Below are 23,933 nucleotides of genomic sequence, written 5' to 3'. Positions count from 1 at the left end.
GAGCAAAAGAATGCAAGAGCGAGAAATGGGGTATTGTTGCAGCAATGTGCGTGAGAAAAGATTGGTTTTCAACTGAAACTTTAAAGCACATAGATTAAATTCATCAAAAACATTCAATAGCATTATAAAATATAACATTAGCTAAAAAACATCAATTTCCCACACTGTCTAGAAGGAAAACAGCCACTTGCGCGTCCAAAGTTAGTCCAAGCCTCGCCCGCAACGCCCTCCATATGGAAATACGCCGGACCGATGTTTATTCGAGTTTTGGCTCTTCTTTGGTTTTTTAGACGTACAGCGCCTTTCTTTTCTTTTATGATTCAGTAAAAATCTACATTTACCTAAAAGAGCAATTGCTTTGGCCATTTTTGATCTGATATTTGACTTCCCCCGCTCACTTCCGTCAATAACCTTTAGGAGTTACTGCGCGGACGTTTTACTCCTCGTATCATTACGCCTCACAATATAGTACCCGTTTTTATTTGCTTATAAAATCGACACGTTACATTTATGTGTAAATATACTTCGCATGAAAACACTTCACGTAACTTTATTTAAATAGGGAACACGTGGAAGACCTTGGTAGCTTCTATCGTGAGCTTTTTTGGAGCTATGTGACATGTGGGAGAGGCTGCGTATGTGCTCTGTTTGCCTGGCAGAGTGCATGGACAAAGACCAGACGGGGATATATTAACACGTCTAAAATGAGGTAAGAACATATCTCAGTATGTAAAAACGGTGGCCTATTCCTTTAAGAGATTTAGGTGAATTTAGATGAATAAAAAGAACAAATAGCTGTAAATGAATTTTCCCCATCGGCGAAAGGCTTTGATTTGTTTGTATTTTGCCAGGTGTAAATTATATCGCCAAATATACCGTTATCATGATATTTCTTTTTCATACCGTGATGTAAATGTTGGGCCATATCGCCCTGCCCTACTATTGACACACACATTTATATCATGCACCTGAGGCAAATCACTTATAACGCAAGACTAGGCGTTATAAGTGATTTGCCTCAGGTGCACTGTGGAGCCGGTCAGACTGTTTTTAATGCAGGCTAGCTGATATCGTAGAAATGTGCTAGCCTTGCATTAGCCTAGCGCCACAAAACTCTTCAAATATAAGAACTACTTGAACTACAAAAAAAATATGTCCAGAAATCAGCAACACTCTGGATAACTGGGAAATGAGGCCTTATGTCAAAAATCCTGAAATATTCCGTTAAAGGGAGAAGATTAATTAAAAAATATTGATTTTTTTTTCAGCAGTGATGCGGTCGCTGTATCGGTCTGTCGTGGTGAAGAGGGAGCTGAGTCGGGGCAAAGCTCTCGATTTACCGATCGATCTACGTTCCCACCCTCACCTATGGTCATGAGATTTGGGTAATGACCGAAAGGACAAGATCGCGAATACAAGCGGCCGAAATGAGTTTCCTTCGCAGGGTGGCTGGGCGCACCCTCCGAGATCGGGTGAGGAGCTCAGTTACCCGGGAGGAGCTCGGAGTAGAGTCGCTGCTCCTTCACGTCGAAAGGAGCCAGCTGAGGTGGCTCGGGCATCTGTTCCGGATGCCTTCTGGTCGCCTCCCGCGGGAGGTGTTCCAGGCATGTCCTAGTGGGACAAGGCCTCGTGGAAGGCCCAGGACACGGTGGTGGGACTATGTCTCCGAGCTGGCCTGGTGTCGCCTCGGGGTCCCCCCAGAACAGCTGGAGGTGGTGTGTGTGGATCGGGAAGTTTGGGCATCTCTGCTGAGACTGCTGCCCCCGCGACCCGGCCCCGGATAAAGCGGAAGAAAATGGATGGATGGATGATTTTTTTTTCAGAAAAAAATTGTTCAGCAGTTTCCATGATAATAGCACCTTAAAACAAGTTATAATAGGGATCTCTGCATGTAAAACAGTATAATGCAACTTAATAGGGACAGTGATTGAACAACTATGCTGTGATCATTGGGTTGTGCCACTGCCTTCAGTGCCATACATTGTGTCACTTATACATCATGTGATCCACATATTTCCTTTTCACCCCCCTTCCCACACCCAAACCCAGGTCTGACAATTATGCTGTGATTATTGGATTGTGCCATTGTCTTCAGTGACACTCATTGTGTCACGTGCACACCACGTCATCCGCATATTTCATTTTATGCTGATGACATTCATGCAGCAGCACCCACCTGCAGGCATGGGAAGGTGGGGCCCCCCACATCCCACACACCCCCTTCCCACAGGTTAAAAACAGTCTGACCCACTCCACAGTGCACCTGAGGCAAATCAACTTGATTACGCCTTTTTACGACCCGGCTCTGCTAGTTTAGGACGTAACAAAAACCAAGATGTCAAATGGTAAAATAAAGTTGTAATTTAATAAAAGGAGTGTAAAAGGTAAACTAAGGAGTGACAAAAATAACCATAAGAACAAAGGCTGCTTACAGTGTTTACAAAAAGGTTAACCAAAACAAAGCTAATCAAGCTAAACAGACAAAATCAGGCCTAACAAAACCAAACAAATTCATGACTAGAGTGTCACTTGATTCCACGTCACTTTAGTGAACATCCCAAGAAGTGACAAACTAACACAACACACAGAACGAGTGTCTCTGGATACACAACAGTTAACATTAACAACGAAGAGACACAGAACACAAAATGGCGTACTGGTCACACAGAGACCAGCAGCCCCGAATGAGCCACAGTGGAGTCCTTTTATAGGCGTGGCTGACACAGGTGGCTTTGACGAGCTCCCCGCAGGTGTTGAGCTGCTCCCCCAATCAGGCGGCCAGGACCCCAATGTGCTCCACCAATCGCAGCCCAGGACCACAGCAGCAAATTTACATGGAGGAAAAGCAGGTTTTAGGCCACACAAACAAAAATATGCATAAAGGAGGGAACCTCGAGGCCTAGGGCCGTAACACGCCTGACAAACGATATAAATGTTTGTGTCGATAGAATATTTTTTGGAATATAACTGACCTTGCATCACATGAATGATTGCATTCTGAGGGACAATTTTCTAATGAGCACTTTCCCCCTCTCTGTTTCTTTGCCTCCGCGTGTGACCGTGTGTTTGTGCGCCAGGGTTGCCAGGTCTGGGCAGCCAAACCCGCCCAAAAATATCTGAAAACCGCGGAAAACCCGCGGACATATGGCGTGGCTGGAATTTTCAATATTGTTTAACTAGTTAACAGAGCCCATGTGCTCCTGCGATGATGAGAAACCGCCCCTACTCCCCTCCCTTATTGCAAAAGCAGCTTACAGAGCCTTGGATTTGCCTTCGAAATAGTGATTTAGATCAATTCAACATTGATTACAGCAAGGCAAAAAACCGCGGACAGTTTTTTCACCTGCGGAATGGCTTTGAATTGGGCCCTATTATAGGGCCCACTTTGGGACACATGTTTGTACCTCTCATGGGATTTGGGTCCTATTTTTGGTTCCTTTGTGGGACCAGTCCTTATTATGAGCACCAACCCATTTTGGGTCCCATTTTAGGGCCCTTTGTGGGACCAACCCACTTTGGGACAACACTTTTTGTCCCACTCATGGGACCCATCATCCCTTTTGGGTTACAATTTACTAACCCTCATGAAATAGGGCAGGAAAGTCTCGGCCCAGAAGCACTTCCGGTTCATTGCTCGGATACAAACAAACAATCAGCTGTTCGAAGAGGCGGCTTATTTGAATGGTGGAAAATGCTCTGCTTTGTTTTCGGCTGTAATCACCAAAGTCTACGCAACGCATGCTCCTTTTTTAGGTTTCCCAAAGACCAACTGAAGCAGTGGGAAAAGCTATGCAGGTTTGATAAAAAATTTTGTCAGATTTTACAGACGGTTAACTTGAATATGTATTCAAGCTAACTCGTAACGCTAACCCGGTTGTATTTTATTTATTTATTTGAGAGATAATGGAGGAACAATGCATATTAATGAACATTTAACAAATGTAAATATGACATAGTCTTGAGCTAATTTCCGTCTGTGGACCCCCTGGCAGGTTGATGTTATTTACACACAACATAATAATCTACATGATGTGTATGTCGATATAATTGTAGGCGAAAAGACAGGAGGGCTACCATAGCCGACAGGATTTGCAGCTGTCATTTCAAGGACCAGCTGAAAGAAAATGGGCCAACAATATTCCCATGGAATTCTGGCCGTCATTTTGACTTCGATGACCCTAACGTTATAGGAAGGTACTCATTCATAATGGACAAGCATAATACTGGTGTTAAATGAATAGGTAACCCAACTACACACTATGTTATTTTTGACAGGACTGCAAAAAGGAAAAAGGTCCAATGTGAAGCTACCAATGAGTGTGAAGCTTTGGAGATGGTTGCTAATGAACAGGACATGAAGCTAGTAAACCATGATCATCCATATAAGTTGGCTTACGACCAAATTGCAGCAAAGATAGCTGTAAGGGACAACATTTATTTGCATGGGAATAGTGGTTCTGTATTTGCTTTCTGATGTATGATAGTTGATCAAAAAAATGTTTTTGCAGGATCTAGAAGTACGTATAAAAGAGCGAGAAGAAGAATTGGTGCATCTTAAAGCGACTAAACAACCATTTTCAGTCGAAATGGTTATCATGGATGAAACAAAGGCAAGTAAACGTATACATTATTACCAAAATACAATGGCATGACCTTGCATCTGAATAAAGTTTCACATTGTATGATACATTCACTATCATTTAATTTATAGTAATATGTATTTTTTCTTCAATGTATTTTACATGTACATTTTTTGTGCAGATGTTAATGTACACATCATTGAAGAGTGACGTGTTTAATGTCGTGGATGCCACGCTCAAGCGATTTGAGCTGTCATATGTGGATGGATGGATACCAGGAGCTATATCCCGCCGAGACCAGCTGTTCATCACACTGATGAAGCTGAAGATGAACTGTCCACTACTGGACCTAGCAGAAAGGTTCTGTACGAGCAAGGCTACCATCCACAATATTATAGTGACACACATCTTCACTCTCCATGAAGTTTTTTTTGAGGGCATGATGGCAGGGAAGATTCCGTCGCTGCTGAAGTGCAAATCTTCTATGCCTGCTACATTTGGTGACTTCAACTGCTGTCGTCTTGTGATAGATGCAACAGAAGTCACCCAGGATGTTCCGGGAAAGGACATGAAGTCACAGGCACACACCTACAGTAACTACAAGAACAGGCACACAGTAAAAGCTGTCACAGGAGTTGCCCCGAATGGTAGTTTGGTGTATGTCAGCAGTCTTTATCCTGGAAGCACTTCAGATGTGGCTATTGTTAAAGTGACATATGCATCTGCTCTTTCAAATAGTGATGATGCAAAGTGAGCATTATGGTGAATTTATCACATAACTATCATCCACAATTTCTGTAGTGTAGTGGTTATCACGTGCGCCTCACACGCGAAAGGTCCCCAGTTCGAAACTGGACAGAAACACTTTCGTAGGCATTTGGCTGCGACTTGGCGCTGGTAATCTGAAAGGCCTTGATGCAGTGAGGGAAAGGATATTCTGCAAAGACTTTGATGGGCCCCAAGCTTGCTCTGTCTCATTGATCATCACAGGCAATCCAATGCAATAGAAAACTAGCAGGGAGAGACAAGGATCATCAGAACATTCAAAGATTTGGGCGTCTGTCTATGTGATTACTTGTCACCAAAAACCGATGAGGAGATTCCAAGCAAGCTTAACGCCTCATGAAATACATGTCCTTCCGAGTAACACTGATCCAATAGCCAACGCACATGAAAGGCTCTGGCATAATGCTCTACTGTGAGCAACAAGATCTCTGTGTCAGGAGTGGGATTTGAACCCACGCCTCCATTCGGAGACCAGAAGTCCCCTTGCTTGGGAAAGCCTTCACCTTGAGTCTGGCGCCTTAGACCGCTCGGCCATCCTGACAGCTTACACTGCTCTTGGCATTGGAATTTGCATATTTTGTGAAGTACTAGGATTGAAGCCAATTAACAGCACAAGCAGCAGCTGTGCATCTCAGAAGGCCGTTACAAACATCCTTTTGACTAGAAAATATGGTTTCTGCATAGTCAATTTAAGGTACAGTTTTCAAACAGAGGACAAGTCTGTAGCACTCAAAAGCCAAATGGAGGCATCCTTTGAACAAACAGTTTGGTTGAAAGATCGTGCAATGTTTTACATTTATTACGACTTGTTGGGATATGAACTCCACACCTTCCAAAACTACAAGCGCCCAACGTGGGGCTCGAACCCACGACCCTGAGATTAAGAGTCTCATGCTCTACCGACTGAGCTAGCCGGGCAAGCGTCATTAACCCTTTATAGGGTAAGTGACTACTTTTGGTCATCTCTGCACACTTTACATATGGCCTCTGCTGCACATCAGTAATGTAAAGAAGCGCGCGGTCCTCACTCAGCCAATCAGAGGAGATCACCCGACAGCACAGATCCCACCTCCGTGGCATTTGACCAATGAACACAGACCTATCGCGCTCTCAACTTACTGTTTTCTCTGAAGTCTGACAAAAAACGAAGTCTGGCTAAATGCATGGTACATTTCAATCAAGTAAATACGGTAACTTTGTTTACAGTCATTTTGTTTTACCACTGAAGGGCAAGGAACCAAATATGGCAACTTAGCTCACATTGATTTTCTGCGTGATATTGAAACATTGTGAAAAATGTTACAACAGAGCTAGACTTGTGTTATGTCCCCCAACAACACTCTTGAGTTGAATTATTAATTGAAAAGTATTTCAATGAGTGCCACACTTCATCTAGTACGTCTACGCCTGAGCTCAACTGAAGGGGAAGCGCTCGGATGCATCTACTGTACGCAACTGGGATGCAGAAGGAAAGAGACTCAATGGACTTGTTCATTGAGTCTATGCTAGTGAAATGGTGATTGTGAACATGCCAAGAGTTGTGCATTTCAGAAACCAAAAGTGAAACATTTAGATCGGGATTTGTACCTTTACCCCGCTTGTAGGCCAGACTGCATTCAGGAAGTTAACTTTCATTCTTGCGCCTTGAATTGCTAGGCCATTCTAAGCATAAAGAAGACTCTTTTTGTTCTGCTCTTGAGTTTCTTTTGGTATAGTTCCTCTGATAAGAATTCACGGTTTCTGTAGTGTAGTGGTAATCACATTCGCCTAACACGCGAAAGGTCCCCAGTTCGAAACCGGGCAGAAACATGCAGCTTCATCTCCAATGTGCAGCACATAAAGATACTGTTGCAAATGTGGGTTCTGAACGATTGGCTGTCTGAATCTTCAATATGGAAGCAACAAAGTGTGATTGGACGAAAGGCTTTTGTCTCCTGGAGAGTCAAAGACCCGAAAGACGGACATCGGTAAATTCTTCATCCTATTGTAAACACTGAGGATTATTTTTTTTTTGAAACAGCAAATATCCTGGTTATCGATCCTCGTTAGTATAGTGGTCAGTATCTCCGCCTGTCACGCGGAGGCCAGTCGCGCATTGTTGGCATAGAGCGTCAGCCAATCACAAAGAGCCTCTCAGCCACACGTGGAGGCACGGAGCTCCAGCCAATCAGAAAGCAAAGATGAATGCTCATTCATAACGTGATGCAGCTCGTGAGTGCGTTCGAATACAGCAGTAGCTGACAGTGGACAGCCTTTCACACTACTGTTATTAGTGGGATGAATTGGACAGATTTGACAAAAAGGTGTTTTCTCTAATCTATAAAACATTTGCTGTTTGACGATCGATTGTCATTAACATGTTTTAGTATATTATTAAGTGATATTCTTGCACAACTGAGATAGTTAAAAAAAAAAAAGAATAAGAAATCAATGCAAGGATCTTTATTTTGTCACAGATATTATATACAAGGTATTTACATTAATATATACACATATACATATGAAAAAATATGGAACAATAATAATAATGTGTCATTTCAGACAATATTATGAACGTATTTGTTATAATAGACTTGTTTTGAAACATATTATAGAGACGTATGTATAATAGGTTATAATTATATACTAATCAACATTAATTTTACAACCTTTTCTAAGTAGGTATATATAATATAGTATAGCACCCATTTCAGGCTATATAAGACTATAATAATAAAAGGTATGTGTAATAATAGAAACAAATATATATATAAAAATATATAAAGCAATAACAATTCTTATTTTGTGATCCATCTTTGCTTCTCCCTCTCAAAGAAAGGACACAGCTTAAACTCCTCCCAGCTCATCTCTCTCTCCATTCCCTGCTCTCGGTAGAGGGAGAATACTTTGGCAGGGCAGTAAACATATTTCCCTGGCACCCCGGGGAAGCCTGTGTGGATGTGGGGGCTGGTTGGACCTTGTTTTAGTTCATGTTTGCAGAACCGACATTTTCTTCCTGGTGCAGGTGACTCCTCCCTCTTCCTCTTCTGTTGTTCCTCCTCTCTCTTCCTCTTCTGCTGCTGCTTTTCCTCCACTCTCTGCCTTGTGGCCTCCAGCTCCCTCTGGAAGAACTCCGTGTCCACAAAGTTCCTAAAAGGCATCCTGGGGTCTGTCAGGCCCTCTGCTCCGTAAGCATCAAATACTTTTTTGGAGCAGTAGAAATACCTCACAGGACCTTTTTGGTAGAACTCGTGGATGGAGCTCCCATCGCCCTCGTATTTTGATTTGGGCTGGCCACAGGACAGACATTTTTTGGTGTGGGGCTTCTTTAGCTCAGGGGCTGGCTGCTGCTGCTTCTGCTGCTGCTGCTGCTGCTGCTGCTGCTTCTCCATGATGCCCAGAACAATCGTCTCAATGGCGTGGTGAGTGAGAGATGAGGCGACTGAGAGAGCAGGAGGGGGGGGATTCACAGTGGCAGGTGGCATGGTGACTACAGGCACAGTTGTGGTCATGCTACCCGCTGTGAGAGACTGCCACAGTGCTTGTGTTTCCTCCAGTTTTTCAGGACTGGTGTTCAGTGACGAGGATGTGTTTAGTTGTTTGCAGGTGTGTTTGATGTACTGTGAAATGTGTAGTCTGGTGGTTGGGTGCAGCAGGCTGTTGGGATCGGAGCTGGAGTTGTGGACAAGTGTGGCATACTCCTGATCCACAAGTCTCAGCATGTCCTTCTGTCCGTGGTGTTTATTGAGAAGACCATCAATAACTGCCTTCATGGGAGCAGGCCAGCGCTTGTGGTCCAACACAAAGACCCTCCCTCCTGTCTTCACTGGTCCGGTACGGGCTGCGGATGGAGAAGGCTTGATGGGCAGCGGGAGCAGCAGAGGTTTGGGCTCTAAGCAGAAAGAAAAATAGAATACAAGTGTCATCTATTTTATATTTGATTAACTATTGCTATACATTGTAATAACATAACTACTGACTTACCTGACTTGGCTGTGGAAGCCAGAGCAGCAGCGGCTGTGGTAGCTGTTGCAGTAGTGGTAGATGGCACAGGAATCAGAGAAGAGAAGCTGAAGAGCCTGGTGGGAGCAGTAGCAGGAGTAGCAGTAACTGCAGCAGTGGTGGAGGTTGCTGTCACAGTACTACGGGGCACAGGATTGAGAGATGATAAACTGAAGAGCCTGGAGGGAGCAGAGGAGGATGACAGGCCAGGCTCTGATGCTGCAGCAGAGGTAGAGGGCGTTGTTGTGGTAAGGCCACCCTCCTTCCTGCTCTTGTGTTTGTCCCAGTCTAACGGAACAGGGCGACAGTCTGGCTCCGTGTACTCCAGGCCAAACCTCTCCCCTGTGTCTTCAGCAGAGAGATGCAGCGCTGGGTACTTCTCCACTCCTACAACGCGTTTGGACACTGCGTTTAAGGAGTGAATCAGAGCGGGATCAAACACAGGTGGGAGACATACACCGGGCTGCTTCATGTCCACCAGGCGCTGATAGTTCCAGCGGCACACTCCGGTAAGGCCCTGCGCCTGGAACAACTCTGGGGACACCTGTGTTCCTGTCACCCACTGAGCCTGGTGGAAGTGGTATCCCTCCTGCTGAGAGGTGCCTCTGATGGGGATCCAGACAGGGACTTTAGCAGGCTCACCCGCCATATGGTTGAGCTGAATAGTTCCCCCATGGCGGTAGAGGGTGCCCCCCTCCACCTCTGGATCACTGAGGCACCCGCGGAGGATGTGGACCCGCTGGATCCTCCATGTCTTCAGCATCGAGGGCTTGAAGAGAGCGACACCATTTGGGTCTGTGGCCGTGTGAAAGTGCTTGAACACCCCCTCCACTCTCTGGACCAGCTCCCCGGGCTGAGGAATCTTCACTCTGCAGTGCTCGCGGATGTGCTGCTTGGTTGGATTTGCAGGCTGGATGCCACAGAAGGCATAAGCATCTTTGAGCCTCTGCAGGTCATCCTGGTCCACCACAGAGAAGGCAGCGGACAGGAACTGGGCGAAGGAGCTGTACAGAGGGTGATGTTCAGAGACACACTCACGGAGGAACCGTCTCATGCAGTGGAACAAGTCCAGCTTGATGGTAATGCCGCTGTTGTAGTGTGTTCTTGATCCACATGTATTCAACAGGTTCCCTGAAGTGGCCTCAGCAACAATGGCATCTGTTGTCCCCCACGCGGCCCAGGTCAAATGTTCCCCAGCCACAGACTCCGCCACCCTGAACGCCGCACAGCAATCCCTAAAGACAAAGTAAAAAACACCATCATTACATGTATACAGTATGTAATAGGCCCAGATATGCAGATACGACGCAGCTTCACACCTTCCTGTGCAACTAAGATGAAGAAATACTGTATCAACATTATAAATACATTGTGCATATATTAAAATGTATGCAACACTGAGCAGCATGTACTTGGGCCTTGGTACATAAGATAATAAATACAATACTGGTATCTCACCTGTCCACCCACTGATACTGGGCCTTATCAATGCCAGCCCTGCTGTAGCGGTTCGCTAGGCCCTGGTACATCGGAGTCAGGCTTTTGTCCGTCTCAGACTGCACCATGGCCCAGGACAGGATCATCCAGTTCTCATTCATCACGGCGTAGGATGACATAGCGCCGGAGGAGAAGGTGACTTTCCTGGCCACTTTGCGGGTGTGGTCTGAGCGCAGAGCCTGTCCAAATGTCCCCTGCAGCAGCCTCTGGATGATGTCCTTCTGGTGCTTGAACTCGTGCAGCAGGCAGTCCGTGAGGTAGTGAGAGGACACAGACACCCCCCTCCAGCCGTCAGAGTCACTGTAGCCCCCAAATGGTTCCGGCACTGGCGTGGTCTCCTGCCTCAAGAACTGGGTGATGGTCTTCTGCCCATAAGCACCTGCCTCACCATCCATCACGTTCTGGCAGCTTAGGAGATATGCCAGGTTGGCGCGCTCATATTTGAGGTTCAGCATCTCTGTTATTTGGTTGGCCATGTCATTGGGAGATTTCCCAGTCCTCCTCAGTTCATCCAGGACTGACTTACAAATGGCCTTCTTGTAAGTCAGTACAGCTGGCAACAGGTTGGTGAATCTTTGAGGAAGTTTTTCCAACCAGAGAGGGTTGTCGGCGTACCACCTCCTCCGGCACCTCTGACAGCACAGCCTGGAGGACAGCAGGTAGTACTGCCCAGTGAGGCCCACTATCACTCTCGGTCTCCCCACACCAGCAGACACAACACTGGGCTGCGCGCAGTCTCCAGAGCAGGGCAGGGAGTAGTTATTTTTCAACCGCGCCATCAAGTAGTCGCTCTCCGGCTTCCAAATGAAAAAGGGGTGCAGCTGAAAATATTTTGGGGATGGCAAAACGTGGACACTGTCAATGAGCTCAGGCTGGGGAGGTAGGCGCCACAAGGAGAAGGTCTTCATCAGGTTGGTGACAGGACGGGAACCTGGCCACAGACCCATGGACTCCAGCTCCACCTTCATCCACATCTTCTGCTGATGGGAGCAGTTCCACTGGCTGAGCTCCTGGTCAGTGGGAAGGGGCGGAGGAGGTGGCCTATTGACTGCAGCTGTGGGCTGGACTAGAGGCTGGATGGCTGGATGGGCTAAATGATGAAAAAAAAAAAGCTTTATTCAAGTTATACTTGTCTGAAAACTTCTAACATTTTCTCACACCTCCACCTTATGGATAAAGGCCACACATTAACACCACCAGAAGGCAATGTGTCTCCTGCAACACTCTACCTCATGTTTAACTTGGGTTTGTTATTAAATGTGTCAATAACTCATTATTGTATGATAAGGTTATACTGACTAACTTGTTAATTAGGGCAGCAAACACGTTGTTGTTAATGTGATAATGCACTGTTCTTTAAATTGTATTATATCAATATGATACTTTGTGCACAGCACAGCTTTGGCTGTGAAGCACTTAAGAAATAAAATCGGATGGATGGGTGGATGGGTGGGTGGGTGGATGGATGGATGGATGGATGGATGGATGGATGGACTGCATTACTCACTTTGGGGTCTCTCCTCACTTGAAGGCTCTGAGTCAGGCTGAATGAGTGCTGCAGGAGGAGTACCAGGAGTTTCTGAGAATAAAAACAAACCAAAAAATAAATAAGGTGCATAGTGGTATGTAAGAATACATGTTTTACAAAAACAGACCTGGAGCTGAAGTGTTTCTGGCCTCAGGAAGCAGAAACTTAAGCTCTTGTGGAAGAGGCAGAGGGGACTTCAGAGGCACGGCTGCGGGAACAGCTGGAGAGAGGAGAGAGGTGTTGAAGTATCCACTGTAAAGGCTGAGTTCTAATTCTATAGAGTACACTGAGTTATTGTAAAGTGCTTTGGGTGTACCATCTCCTGATTCCTCCAGGACAGTGGGCACGGACTGAGCAGCTGTAGAGAAGAAAATGCAATTAGTTTGTATTTTTGTTAAATCATTTACAGTTTAACCAGATGTTAGTAAAATGAACAAACAGCATTCAACTGTTGCTTCTCCTGCTCGTTTGCTGACTTGTTATGTTATGTTATGAGATTATTTAACGTGTCAGGCAAGTGTTAGTTCACATTATCCAGAATAACAATAATTTGAGCAGGGGAAGCACTCACGTCAAATGTTAAAATACAAAACATCACTCACCACTTCACACATATTCACAGCCATGCATAATGAAAATGTCACTTACCCTCATCGCAGATGGTATCAATTCATAGTCACTTGGACTTTTGGCAGAACACACGAAAGGAACAAAGCAGAAAGTGACCGGAACGTGGTCAAGAACAATTGAACTCATGCAAAGGACCAGAACGTGTCCAAAAACGATCTTCTAGGGCATGACACCAGCGAACATCTCTCTAAACCTGAGGGCTTCTGCAACTCTGGAACTGGTGCTGGTGTAGACAAAGCTGAAAAACAAATCACAAATATGTTACATAACATACCAAAGTCTACTCTAAGGCCTCACACTTAGTACTTACGAATATCCGTTGGCTCTGTGGCTGTGGAGATGCTGAGCATTGCCCTTTCAAGCTCCTCATCATCTTCCATTTCTGCAAAAAATTAATACATGTCTTATTACTATCCTAGGGGAAATTGTGGTGACATCAGTTTGGAAATTAATGCCACTTTGAAATCTAGCAAGTATTATCACATATGTATAGTGGGACTGTTTCAGGCTATTTATTGACTACAATAATTATTTCAATGAATAGGCAAAATGCATTTCAGCAATTTGAAGCAGCTACTGGGTTCAGCAGAAGAGGCAGAGGAGGGAAGGGCAGGAGTGGAGGGGACAGGTGAGGAGGAGACAGAGGAGGAGGAGAGCTCCTGTCTCTTCTGGAGGTACTGCTGCAGCTTGTGCATCTTGGTCCCCGGAGCGCACTTCTTTTTAAGGATGAAGGCCGCATAGCCGTCGGCCCTGCTCTCCTAGACCTCCCTCCAGGTGCTGCTGGCCCGGGCACCGAACCCCACCTGCTGGTCGTCCTCTGCTGCTGGAGTGGGTACAGGTCTTTTCTGTGCCTCATGTTGAAGGAGAGAGTTGATCTCCTGGAAGCTGAGGGCATAGCGGATCAAAGACATCAGGCTGTCTTTGCTGTGCCCCTCAGACGCCACAGTGCCAGCAGCCTCCTCTCTCTGGTGGCTCTGAATGAGGTACAATGTGTAGCCCACGTCGTTCTCAAGGAGCCACCGAAACGACTTCCCCTTAAACTTCCCGAACTGTAAGATGTACTCTCCCAGCAGCTCTTTGGGGTCAGTGACATCTCCTCCTCTCACACGCACCACAGTGAGAGCGTTCTGCCTCACAGTCTCCTCCTTCACAGGGGCACTCCGGTCCCTCATGGACGGGTCGTCCTTGATTCTTCTGGCCTCATCAGAAGGGTCTTGCCTCAGGAATCCCAGTGGGCCCTTGCGGAAGACCACACTGACTCGGCCAGGATAAAAAATTGTCTTCTTCATATTCTCTGAAATGACACAATAAATTGTAATCAGAAACCATGGAAAAACAAAAACAAAAATAACTACTGAAAGAACCTAATGTGAAATAATTCACCAATCAAACGACTATATAATGTGGATAATGACATCATTATAAGATAGTTATGTTAACTGTGGAAGTGCAAGTAATATATTTGGGGACCAATAATGCTATCAACAAGAATTCCATTAGATCAGTTGTTAATCATGTTACCACTCAACCAAATATTATAAGTATTATACCATATACAAAAAATATGCCTCAATTTCAACATTACACATCAAAACAATCACATCAACGTGATTTGTGAGAAGCTTTATATTCTATTGCTCACACTCATAACTTTACAGTACATAAGACAGCAATAAACCAATATATAAACGTAGCACTAAAACTTTTTATCCAAGTTACAGTCGAGTGAACAACAATGAATGAAACTCCGACTTTGGGACAACTCTAGCATTGTTTACGCACGTATTTATTGACTTGAGCGCAAAAAAACAAAATCATCATCCAGTAAAAAGTGCTAGCTTTAGCGTACAATTACTTCGTGTGACTGGTCTGTGTCAATCAATGCATCACAACCGCGTTAATTGTAAACAATTAAACACAGACAACTTACGTGTCAAGAAGTACAGAGGAGTAATGATGAAATAGTACTGATAAGAAATGCACGCTACACTGAATAAAGCATCGAAAAAAACGTAAGAAAAAGCTAGTTTGATACAGCATGACAGTAACTTAACCACTCAACTACTCAAACGTCAGTTCTAAAAGCCAATCTATCAGAGTGATTTGTTAACTTAAATGCCTAAAACATTGAAAAGATGAACAATTCTGGGGAGAAAAGTTGTTTACCTTGTTGTCACTCCGAAGGACAGGACATCAATGCCAGAAAATGGAAAATTACCAGGAAAACGGAGCCGCCGAAACAGCGACGCCGCAGGCCAAAGGTGGTACTGCAGGGAGGGCAGTGGTTTAGCACTACCATTGAAAATGAATGGGGCCTGTTTAGGGCCGTTTAGCGAAAGAATCCACGGCCGCCGCGCGGAGGCCAGTCGCGCATTGTTGGCATAGAGCGTCAGCCAATCACAAAGAGCCTCTCAGCCACACGTGGAGGCACGGAGCTCCAGCCAATCAGAAAGCAAAGATGAATGCTCATTCATAACGTGATGCAGCTCGTGAGTGCGTTCGAATACAGCAGTAGCTGACAGTGGACAGCCTTTCACACTACTGTTATTAGTGGGATGAATTGGACAGATTTGACAAAAAGGTGTTTTCTCTAATCTATAAAACATTTGCTGTTTGACGATCGATTGTCATTAACATGTTTTAGTATATTATTAAGTGATATTCTTGCACAACTGAGATAGTTAAAAAAAAAAAAGAATAAGAAATCAATGCAAGGATCTTTATTTTGTCACAGATATTATATACAAGGTATTTACATTAATATATACACATATACATATGAAAAAATATGGAACAATAATAATAATGTGTCATTTCAGACAATATTATGAACGTATTTGTTATAATAGACTTGTTTTGAAACATATTATAGAGACGTATGTATAATAGGTTATAATTATATACTAATCAACATTAATTTTACAACCTTTTCTAAGTAGGTATATATAATATAGTATAGCACCCATTTCAGGCTATATAAGACTATAATAATAAAAGGTATGTGTAATAATAGAAACAAATATATATATAAAAATATATAAAGCAATAACAATTCTTATTTTGTGATCCATCTTTGCTTCTCCCTCTCAAAGAAAGGACACAGCTTAAACTCCTCCCAGCTCATCTCTCTCTCCATTCCCTGCTCTCGGTAGAGGGAGAATACTTTGGCAGGGCAGTAAACATATTTCCCTGGCACCCCGGGGAAGCCTGTGTGGATGTGGGGGCTGGTTGGACCTTGTTTTAGTTCATGTTTGCAGAACCGACATTTTCTTCCTGGTGCAGGTGACTCCTCCCTCTTCCTCTTCTGTTGTTCCTCCTCTCTCTTCCTCTTCTGCTGCTGCTTTTCCTCCACTCTCTGCCTTGTGGCCTCCAGCTCCCTCTGGAAGAACTCCGTGTCCACAAAGTTCCTAAAAGGCATCCTGGGGTCTGTCAGGCCCTCTGCTCCGTAAGCATCAAATACTTTTTTGGAGCAGTAGAAATACCTCACAGGACCTTTTTGGTAGAACTCGTGGATGGAGCTCCCATCGCCCTCGTATTTTGATTTGGGCTGGCCACAGGACAGACATTTTTTGGTGTGGGGCTTCTTTAGCTCAGGGGCTGGCTGCTGCTGCTTCTGCTGCTGCTGCTGCTGCTGCTGCTGCTTCTCCATGATGCCCAGAACAATCGTCTCAATGGCGTGGTGAGTGAGAGATGAGGCGACTGAGAGAGCAGGAGGGGGGGGATTCACAGTGGCAGGTGGCATGGTGACTACAGGCACAGTTGTGGTCATGCTACCCGCTGTGAGAGACTGCCACAGTGCTTGTGTTTCCTCCAGTTTTTCAGGACTGGTGTTCAGTGACGAGGATGTGTTTAGTTGTTTGCAGGTGTGTTTGATGTACTGTGAAATGTGTAGTCTGGTGGTTGGGTGCAGCAGGCTGTTGGGATCGGAGCTGGAGTTGTGGACAAGTGTGGCATACTCCTGATCCACAAGTCTCAGCATGTCCTTCTGTCCGTGGTGTTTATTGAGAAGACCATCAATAACTGCCTTCATGGGAGCAGGCCAGCGCTTGTGGTCCAACACAAAGACCCTCCCTCCTGTCTTCACTGGTCCGGTACGGGCTGCGGATGGAGAAGGCTTGATGGGCAGCGGGAGCAGCAGAGGTTTGGGCTCTAAGCAGAAAGAAAAATAGAATACAAGTGTCATCTATTTTATATTTGATTAACTATTGCTATACATTGTAATAACATAACTACTGACTTACCTGACTTGGCTGTGGAAGCCAGAGCAGCAGCGGCTGTGGTAGCTGTTGCAGTAGTGGTAGATGGCACAGGAATCAGAGAAGAGAAGCTGAAGAGCCTGGTGGGAGCAGTAGCAGGAGTAGCAGTAACTGCAGCAGTGGTGGAGGTTGCTGTCACAGTACTACGGGGCACAGGATTGAGAGATGATAAACTGAAGAGCCTGGAGGGAGCAGAGGAGGATGACAGGCCAGGCTCTGATGCTGCAGCAGAGGTAGAGGGCGTTGTTGTGGTAAGGCCACCCTCCTTCCTGCTCTTGTGTTTGTCCCAGTCTAACGGAACAGGGCGACAGTCTGGCTCCGTGTACTCCAGGCCAAACCTCTCCCCTGTGTCTTCAGCAGAGAGATGCAGCGCTGGGTACTTCTCCACTCCTACAACGCGTTTGGACACTGCGTTTAAGGAGTGAATCAGAGCGGGATCAAACACAGGTGGGAGACATACACCGGGCTGCTTCATGTCCACCAGGCGCTGATAGTTCCAGCGGCACACTCCGGTAAGGCCCTGCGCCTGGAACAACTCTGGGGACACCTGTGTTCCTGTCACCCACTGAGCCTGGTGGAAGTGGTATCCCTCCTGCTGAGAGGTGCCTCTGATGGGGATCCAGACAGGGACTTTAGCAGGCTCACCCGCCATATGGTTGAGCTGAATAGTTCCCCCATGGCGGTAGAGGGTGCCCCCCTCCACCTCTGGATCACTGAGGCACCCGCGGAGGATGTGGACCCGCTGGATCCTCCATGTCTTCAGCATCGAGGGCTTGAAGAGAGCGACACCATTTGGGTCTGTGGCCGTGTGAAAGTGCTTGAACACCCCCTCCACTCTCTGGACCAGCTCCCCGGGCTGAGGAATCTTCACTCTGCAGTGCTCGCGGATGTGCTGCTTGGTTGGATTTGCAGGCTGGATGCCACAGAAGGCATAAGCATCTTTGAGCCTCTGCAGGTCATCCTGGTCCACCACAGAGAAGGCAGCGGACAGGAACTGGGCGAAGGAGCTGTACAGAGGGTGATGTTCAGAGACACACTCACGGAGGAACCGTCTCATGCAGTGGAACAAGTCCAGCTTGATGGTAATGCCGCTGTTGTAGTGTGTTCTTGATCCACATGTATTCAACAGGTTCCCTGAAGTGGCCTCAGCAACAATGGCATCTGTTGTCCCCCACGCGGCCCAGGTCAAATGTTCCCCAGCCACAGACTCCGCCACCCTGAACGCCGCACAGCAATCCCTAAAGACAAAGTAAAAAACACCATCATTACATGTATACAGTATGTAATAGGCCCAGATATGCAGATACGACGCAGCTTCACACCTTCCTGTGCAACTAAGATGAAGAAATACTGTATCAACATTATAAATACATTGTGCATATATTAAAATGTATGCAACACTGAGCAGCATGTACTTGGGCCTTGGTACATAAGATAATAAATACAATACTGGTATCTCACCTGTCCACCCACTGATACTGGGCCTTATCAATGCCAGCCCTGCTGTAGCGGTTCGCTAGGCCCTGGTACATCGGAGTCAGGCTTTTGTCCGTCTCAGACTGCACCATGGCCCAGGACAGGATCATCCAGTTCTCATTCATCACGGCGTAGGATGACATAGCGCCGGAGGAGAAGGTGACTTTCCTGGCCACTTTGCGGGTGTGGTCTGAGCGCAGAGCCTGTCCAAATGTCCCCTGCAGCAGCCTCTGGATGATGTCCTTCTGGTGCTTGAACTCGTGCAGCAGGCAGTCCGTGAGGTAGTGAGAGGACACAGACACCCCCCTCCAGCCGTCAGAGTCACTGTAGCCCCCAAATGGTTCCGGCACTGGCGTGGTCTCCTGCCTCAAGAACTGGGTGATGGTCTTCTGCCCATAAGCACCTGCCTCACCATCCATCACGTTCTGGCAGCTTAGGAGATATGCCAGGTTGGCGCGCTCATATTTGAGGTTCAGCATCTCTGTTATTTGGTTGGCCATGTCATTGGGAGATTTCCCAGTCCTCCTCAGTTCATCCAGGACTGACTTACAAATGGCCTTCTTGTAAGTCAGTACAGCTGGCAACAGGTTGGTGAATCTTTGAGGAAGTTTTTCCAACCAGAGAGGGTTGTCGGCGTACCACCTCCTCCGGCACCTCTGACAGCACAGCCTGGAGGACAGCAGGTAGTACTGCCCAGTGAGGCCCACTATCACTCTCGGTCTCCCCACACCAGCAGACACAACACTGGGCTGCGCGCAGTCTCCAGAGCAGGGCAGGGAGTAGTTATTTTTCAACCGCGCCATCAAGTAGTCGCTCTCCGGCTTCCAAATGAAAAAGGGGTGCAGCTGAAAATATTTTGGGGATGGCAAAACGTGGACACTGTCAATGAGCTCAGGCTGGGGAGGTAGGCGCCACAAGGAGAAGGTCTTCATCAGGTTGGTGACAGGACGGGAACCTGGCCACAGACCCATGGACTCCAGCTCCACCTTCATCCACATCTTCTGCTGATGGGAGCAGTTCCACTGGCTGAGCTCCTGGTCAGTGGGAAGGGGCGGAGGAGGTGGCCTATTGACTGCAGCTGTGGGCTGGACTAGAGGCTGGATGGCTGGATGGGCTAAATGATGAAAAAAAAAAAGCTTTATTCAAGTTATACTTGTCTGAAAACTTCTAACATTTTCTCACACCTCCACCTTATGGATAAAGGCCACACATTAACACCACCAGAAGGCAATGTGTCTCCTGCAACACTCTACCTCATGTTTAACTTGGGTTTGTTATTAAATGTGTCAATAACTCATTATTGTATGATAAGGTTATACTGACTAACTTGTTAATTAGGGCAGCAAACACGTTGTTGTTAATGTGATAATGCACTGTTCTTTAAATTGTATTATATCAATATGATACTTTGTGCACAGCACAGCTTTGGCTGTGAAGCACTTAAGAAATAAAATCGGATGGATGGGTGGATGGGTGGGTGGGTGGATGGATGGATGGATGGATGGATGGATGGATGGACTGCATTACTCACTTTGGGGTCTCTCCTCACTTGAAGGCTCTGAGTCAGGCTGAATGAGTGCTGCAGGAGGAGTACCAGGAGTTTCTGAGAATAAAAACAAACCAAAAAATAAATAAGGTGCATAGTGGTATGTAAGAATACATGTTTTACAAAAACAGACCTGGAGCTGAAGTGTTTCTGGCCTCAGGAAGCAGAAACTTAAGCTCTTGTGGAAGAGGCAGAGGGGACTTCAGAGGCACGGCTGCGGGAACAGCTGGAGAGAGGAGAGAGGTGTTGAAGTATCCACTGTAAAGGCTGAGTTCTAATTCTATAGAGTACACTGAGTTATTGTAAAGTGCTTTGGGTGTACCATCTCCTGATTCCTCCAGGACAGTGGGCACGGACTGAGCAGCTGTAGAGAAGAAAATGCAATTAGTTTGTATTTTTGTTAAATCATTTACAGTTTAACCAGATGTTAGTAAAATGAACAAACAGCATTCAACTGTTGCTTCTCCTGCTCGTTTGCTGACTTGTTATGTTATGTTATGAGATTATTTAACGTGTCAGGCAAGTGTTAGTTCACATTATCCAGAATAACAATAATTTGAGCAGGGGAAGCACTCACGTCAAATGTTAAAATACAAAACATCACTCACCACTTCACACATATTCACAGCCATGCATAATGAAAATGTCACTTACCCTCATCGCAGATGGTATCAATTCATAGTCACTTGGACTTTTGGCAGAACACACGAAAGGAACAAAGCAGAAAGTGACCGGAACGTGGTCAAGAACAATTGAACTCATGCAAAGGACCAGAACGTGTCCAAAAACGATCTTCTAGGGCATGACACCAGCGAACATCTCTCTAAACCTGAGGGCTTCTGCAACTCTGGAACTGGTGCTGGTGTAGACAAAGCTGAAAAACAAATCACAAATATGTTACATAACATACCAAAGTCTACTCTAAGGCCTCACACTTAGTACTTACGAATATCCGTTGGCTCTGTGGCTGTGGAGATGCTGAGCATTGCCCTTTCAAGCTCCTCATCATCTTCCATTTCTGCAAAAAATTAATACATGTCTTATTACTATCCTAGGGGAAATTGTGGTGACATCAGTTTGGAAATTAATGCCACTTTGAAATCTAGCAAGTATTATCACATATGTATAGTGGGACTGTTTCAGGCTATTTATTGACTACAATAATTATTTCAATGAATAGGCAAAATGCATTTCAGCAATTTGAAGCAGCTACTGGGTTCAGCAGAAGAGGCAGAGGAGGGAAGGGCAGGAGTGGAGGGGACAGGTGAGGAGGAGACAGAGGAGGAGGAGAGCTCCTGTCTCTTCTGGAGGTACTGCTGCAGCTTGTGCATCTTGGTCCCCGGAGCGCACTTCTTTTTAAGGATGAAGGCCGCATAGCCGTCGGCCCTGCTCTCCTAGACCTCCCTCCAGGTGCTGCTGGCCCGGGCACCGAACCCCACCTGCTGGTCGTCCTCTGCTGCTGGAGTGGGTACAGGTCTTTTCTGTGCCTCATGTTGAAGGAGAGAGTTGATCTCCTGGAAGCTGAGGGCATAGCGGATCAAAGACATCAGGCTGTCTTTGCTGTGCCCCTCAGACGCCACAGTGCCAGCAGCCTCCTCTCTCTGGTGGCTCTGAATGAGGTACAATGTGTAGCCCACGTCGTTCTCAAGGAGCCACCGAAACGACTTCCCCTTAAACTTCCCGAACTGTAAGATGTACTCTCCCAGCAGCTCTTTGGGGTCAGTGACATCTCCTCCTCTCACACGCACCACAGTGAGAGCGTTCTGCCTCACAGTCTCCTCCTTCACAGGGGCACTCCGGTCCCTCATGGACGGGTCGTCCTTGATTCTTCTGGCCTCATCAGAAGGGTCTTGCCTCAGGAATCCCAGTGGGCCCTTGCGGAAGACCACACTGACTCGGCCAGGATAAAAAATTGTCTTCTTCATATTCTCTGAAATGACACAATAAATTGTAATCAGAAACCATGGAAAAACAAAAACAAAAATAACTACTGAAAGAACCTAATGTGAAATAATTCACCAATCAAACGACTATATAATGTGGATAATGACATCATTATAAGATAGTTATGTTAACTGTGGAAGTGCAAGTAATATATTTGGGGACCAATAATGCTATCAACAAGAATTCCATTAGATCAGTTGTTAATCATGTTACCACTCAACCAAATATTATAAGTATTATACCATATACAAAAAATATGCCTCAATTTCAACATTACACATCAAAACAATCACATCAACGTGATTTGTGAGAAGCTTTATATTCTATTGCTCACACTCATAACTTTACAGTACATAAGACAGCAATAAACCAATATATAAACGTAGCACTAAAACTTTTTATCCAAGTTACAGTCGAGTGAACAACAATGAATGAAACTCCGACTTTGGGACAACTCTAGCATTGTTTACGCACGTATTTATTGACTTGAGCGCAAAAAAACAAAATCATCATCCAGTAAAAAGTGCTAGCTTTAGCGTACAATTACTTCGTGTGACTGGTCTGTGTCAATCAATGCATCACAACCGCGTTAATTGTAAACAATTAAACACAGACAACTTACGTGTCAAGAAGTACAGAGGAGTAATGATGAAATAGTACTGATAAGAAATGCACGCTACACTGAATAAAGCATCGAAAAAAACGTAAGAAAAAGCTAGTTTGATACAGCATGACAGTAACTTAACCACTCAACTACTCAAACGTCAGTTCTAAAAGCCAATCTATCAGAGTGATTTGTTAACTTAAATGCCTAAAACATTGAAAAGATGAACAATTCTGGGGAGAAAAGTTGTTTACCTTGTTGTCACTCCGAAGGACAGGACATCAATGCCAGAAAATGGAAAATTACCAGGAAAACGGAGCCGCCGAAACAGCGACGCCGCAGGCCAAAGGTGGTACTGCAGGGAGGGCAGTGGTTTAGCACTACCATTGAAAATGAATGGGGCCTGTTTAGGGCCGTTTAGCGAAAGAATCCACGGCCGCCGCGCGGAGGCCAGTCGCGCATTGTTGGCATAGAGCGTCAGCCAATCACAAAGAGCCTCTCAGCCACACGTGGAGGCACGGAGCTCCAGCCAATCAGAAAGCAAAGATGAATGCTCATTCATAACGTGATGCAGCTCGTGAGTGCGTTCGAATACAGCAGTAGCTGACAGTGGACAGCCTTTCACACTACTGTTATTAGTGGGATGAATTGGACAGATTTGACAAAAAGGTGTTTTCTCTAATCTATAAAACATTTGCTGTTTGACGATCGATTGTCATTAACATGTTTTAGTATATTATTAAGTGATATTCTTGCACAACTGAGATAGTTAAAAAAAAAAAAGAATAAGAAATCAATGCAAGGATCTTTATTTTGTCACAGATATTATATACAAGGTATTTACATTAATATATACACATATACATATGAAAAAATATGGAACAATAATAATAATGTGTCATTTCAGACAATATTATGAACGTATTTGTTATAATAGACTTGTTTTGAAACATATTATAGAGACGTATGTATAATAGGTTATAATTATATACTAATCAACATTAATTTTACAACCTTTTCTAAGTAGGTATATATAATATAGTATAGCACCCATTTCAGGCTATATAAGACTATAATAATAAAAGGTATGTGTAATAATAGAAAC

At 45.3% G+C, this 23,933-nt stretch overlaps 2 protein-coding genes and 2 long non-coding RNA genes across 4 annotated transcripts; all 4 read right to left on the bottom strand.

Annotated features, from left to right (window-relative positions):
- Positions 1-8,143: 8,143 nt before the first annotated feature.
- Positions 8,144-12,414, bottom strand: LOC306981262 (uncharacterized protein; the record flags this gene model as incomplete). Its single annotated transcript, XM_079580822.1, has 4 exons — positions 12,352-12,414; positions 10,806-11,934; positions 9,330-10,582; positions 8,144-9,237 (listed from the first exon to the last, which is right to left on the bottom strand). The coding sequence occupies exons 2-4, from the start codon at positions 11,816-11,818 to the stop codon at positions 8,144-8,146; spliced, it is 3,360 nt and encodes a 1,119-aa protein (XP_079436948.1). The 5' UTR covers positions 11,819-11,934; positions 12,352-12,414.
- An 85-nt stretch (positions 12,415-12,499) lies between these two features.
- LOC306981739 lies at positions 12,500-13,216 on the bottom strand. Its single transcript, XR_013794139.1, has 3 exons — positions 13,021-13,216; positions 12,689-12,730; positions 12,500-12,592 (listed from the first exon to the last, which is right to left on the bottom strand). It is a non-coding gene; the product is annotated as an uncharacterized lncRNA (long non-coding RNA).
- A 2,841-nt stretch (positions 13,217-16,057) lies between these two features.
- Positions 16,058-20,328, bottom strand: LOC306981261 (uncharacterized protein; the record flags this gene model as incomplete). Its single annotated transcript, XM_079580821.1, has 4 exons — positions 20,266-20,328; positions 18,720-19,848; positions 17,244-18,496; positions 16,058-17,151 (listed from the first exon to the last, which is right to left on the bottom strand). Exons 2-4 carry the CDS (start codon positions 19,730-19,732, stop codon positions 16,058-16,060), a joined length of 3,360 nt encoding a protein of 1,119 aa, XP_079436947.1. The 5' UTR covers positions 19,733-19,848; positions 20,266-20,328.
- Positions 20,329-20,413: 85 nt separating this feature from the next.
- Positions 20,414-21,130, bottom strand: LOC306981453. The gene is made up of 3 exons (XR_013794114.1): positions 20,935-21,130; positions 20,603-20,644; positions 20,414-20,506 (listed from the first exon to the last, which is right to left on the bottom strand). It is a non-coding gene; the product is annotated as an uncharacterized lncRNA (long non-coding RNA).
- Positions 21,131-23,933: the final 2,803 nt, after the last annotated feature.

Source organism: Gobius niger, assembly GCF_951799975.1.
Source record: "Gobius niger genome assembly, chromosome: 22".
Classification (NCBI taxonomy): domain Eukaryota; kingdom Metazoa; phylum Chordata; class Actinopteri; order Gobiiformes; family Gobiidae; genus Gobius; species Gobius niger.
Note: the sequence above shows the minus strand (reverse complement) of the source record. Positions and strands in the feature narration are given on the sequence as shown.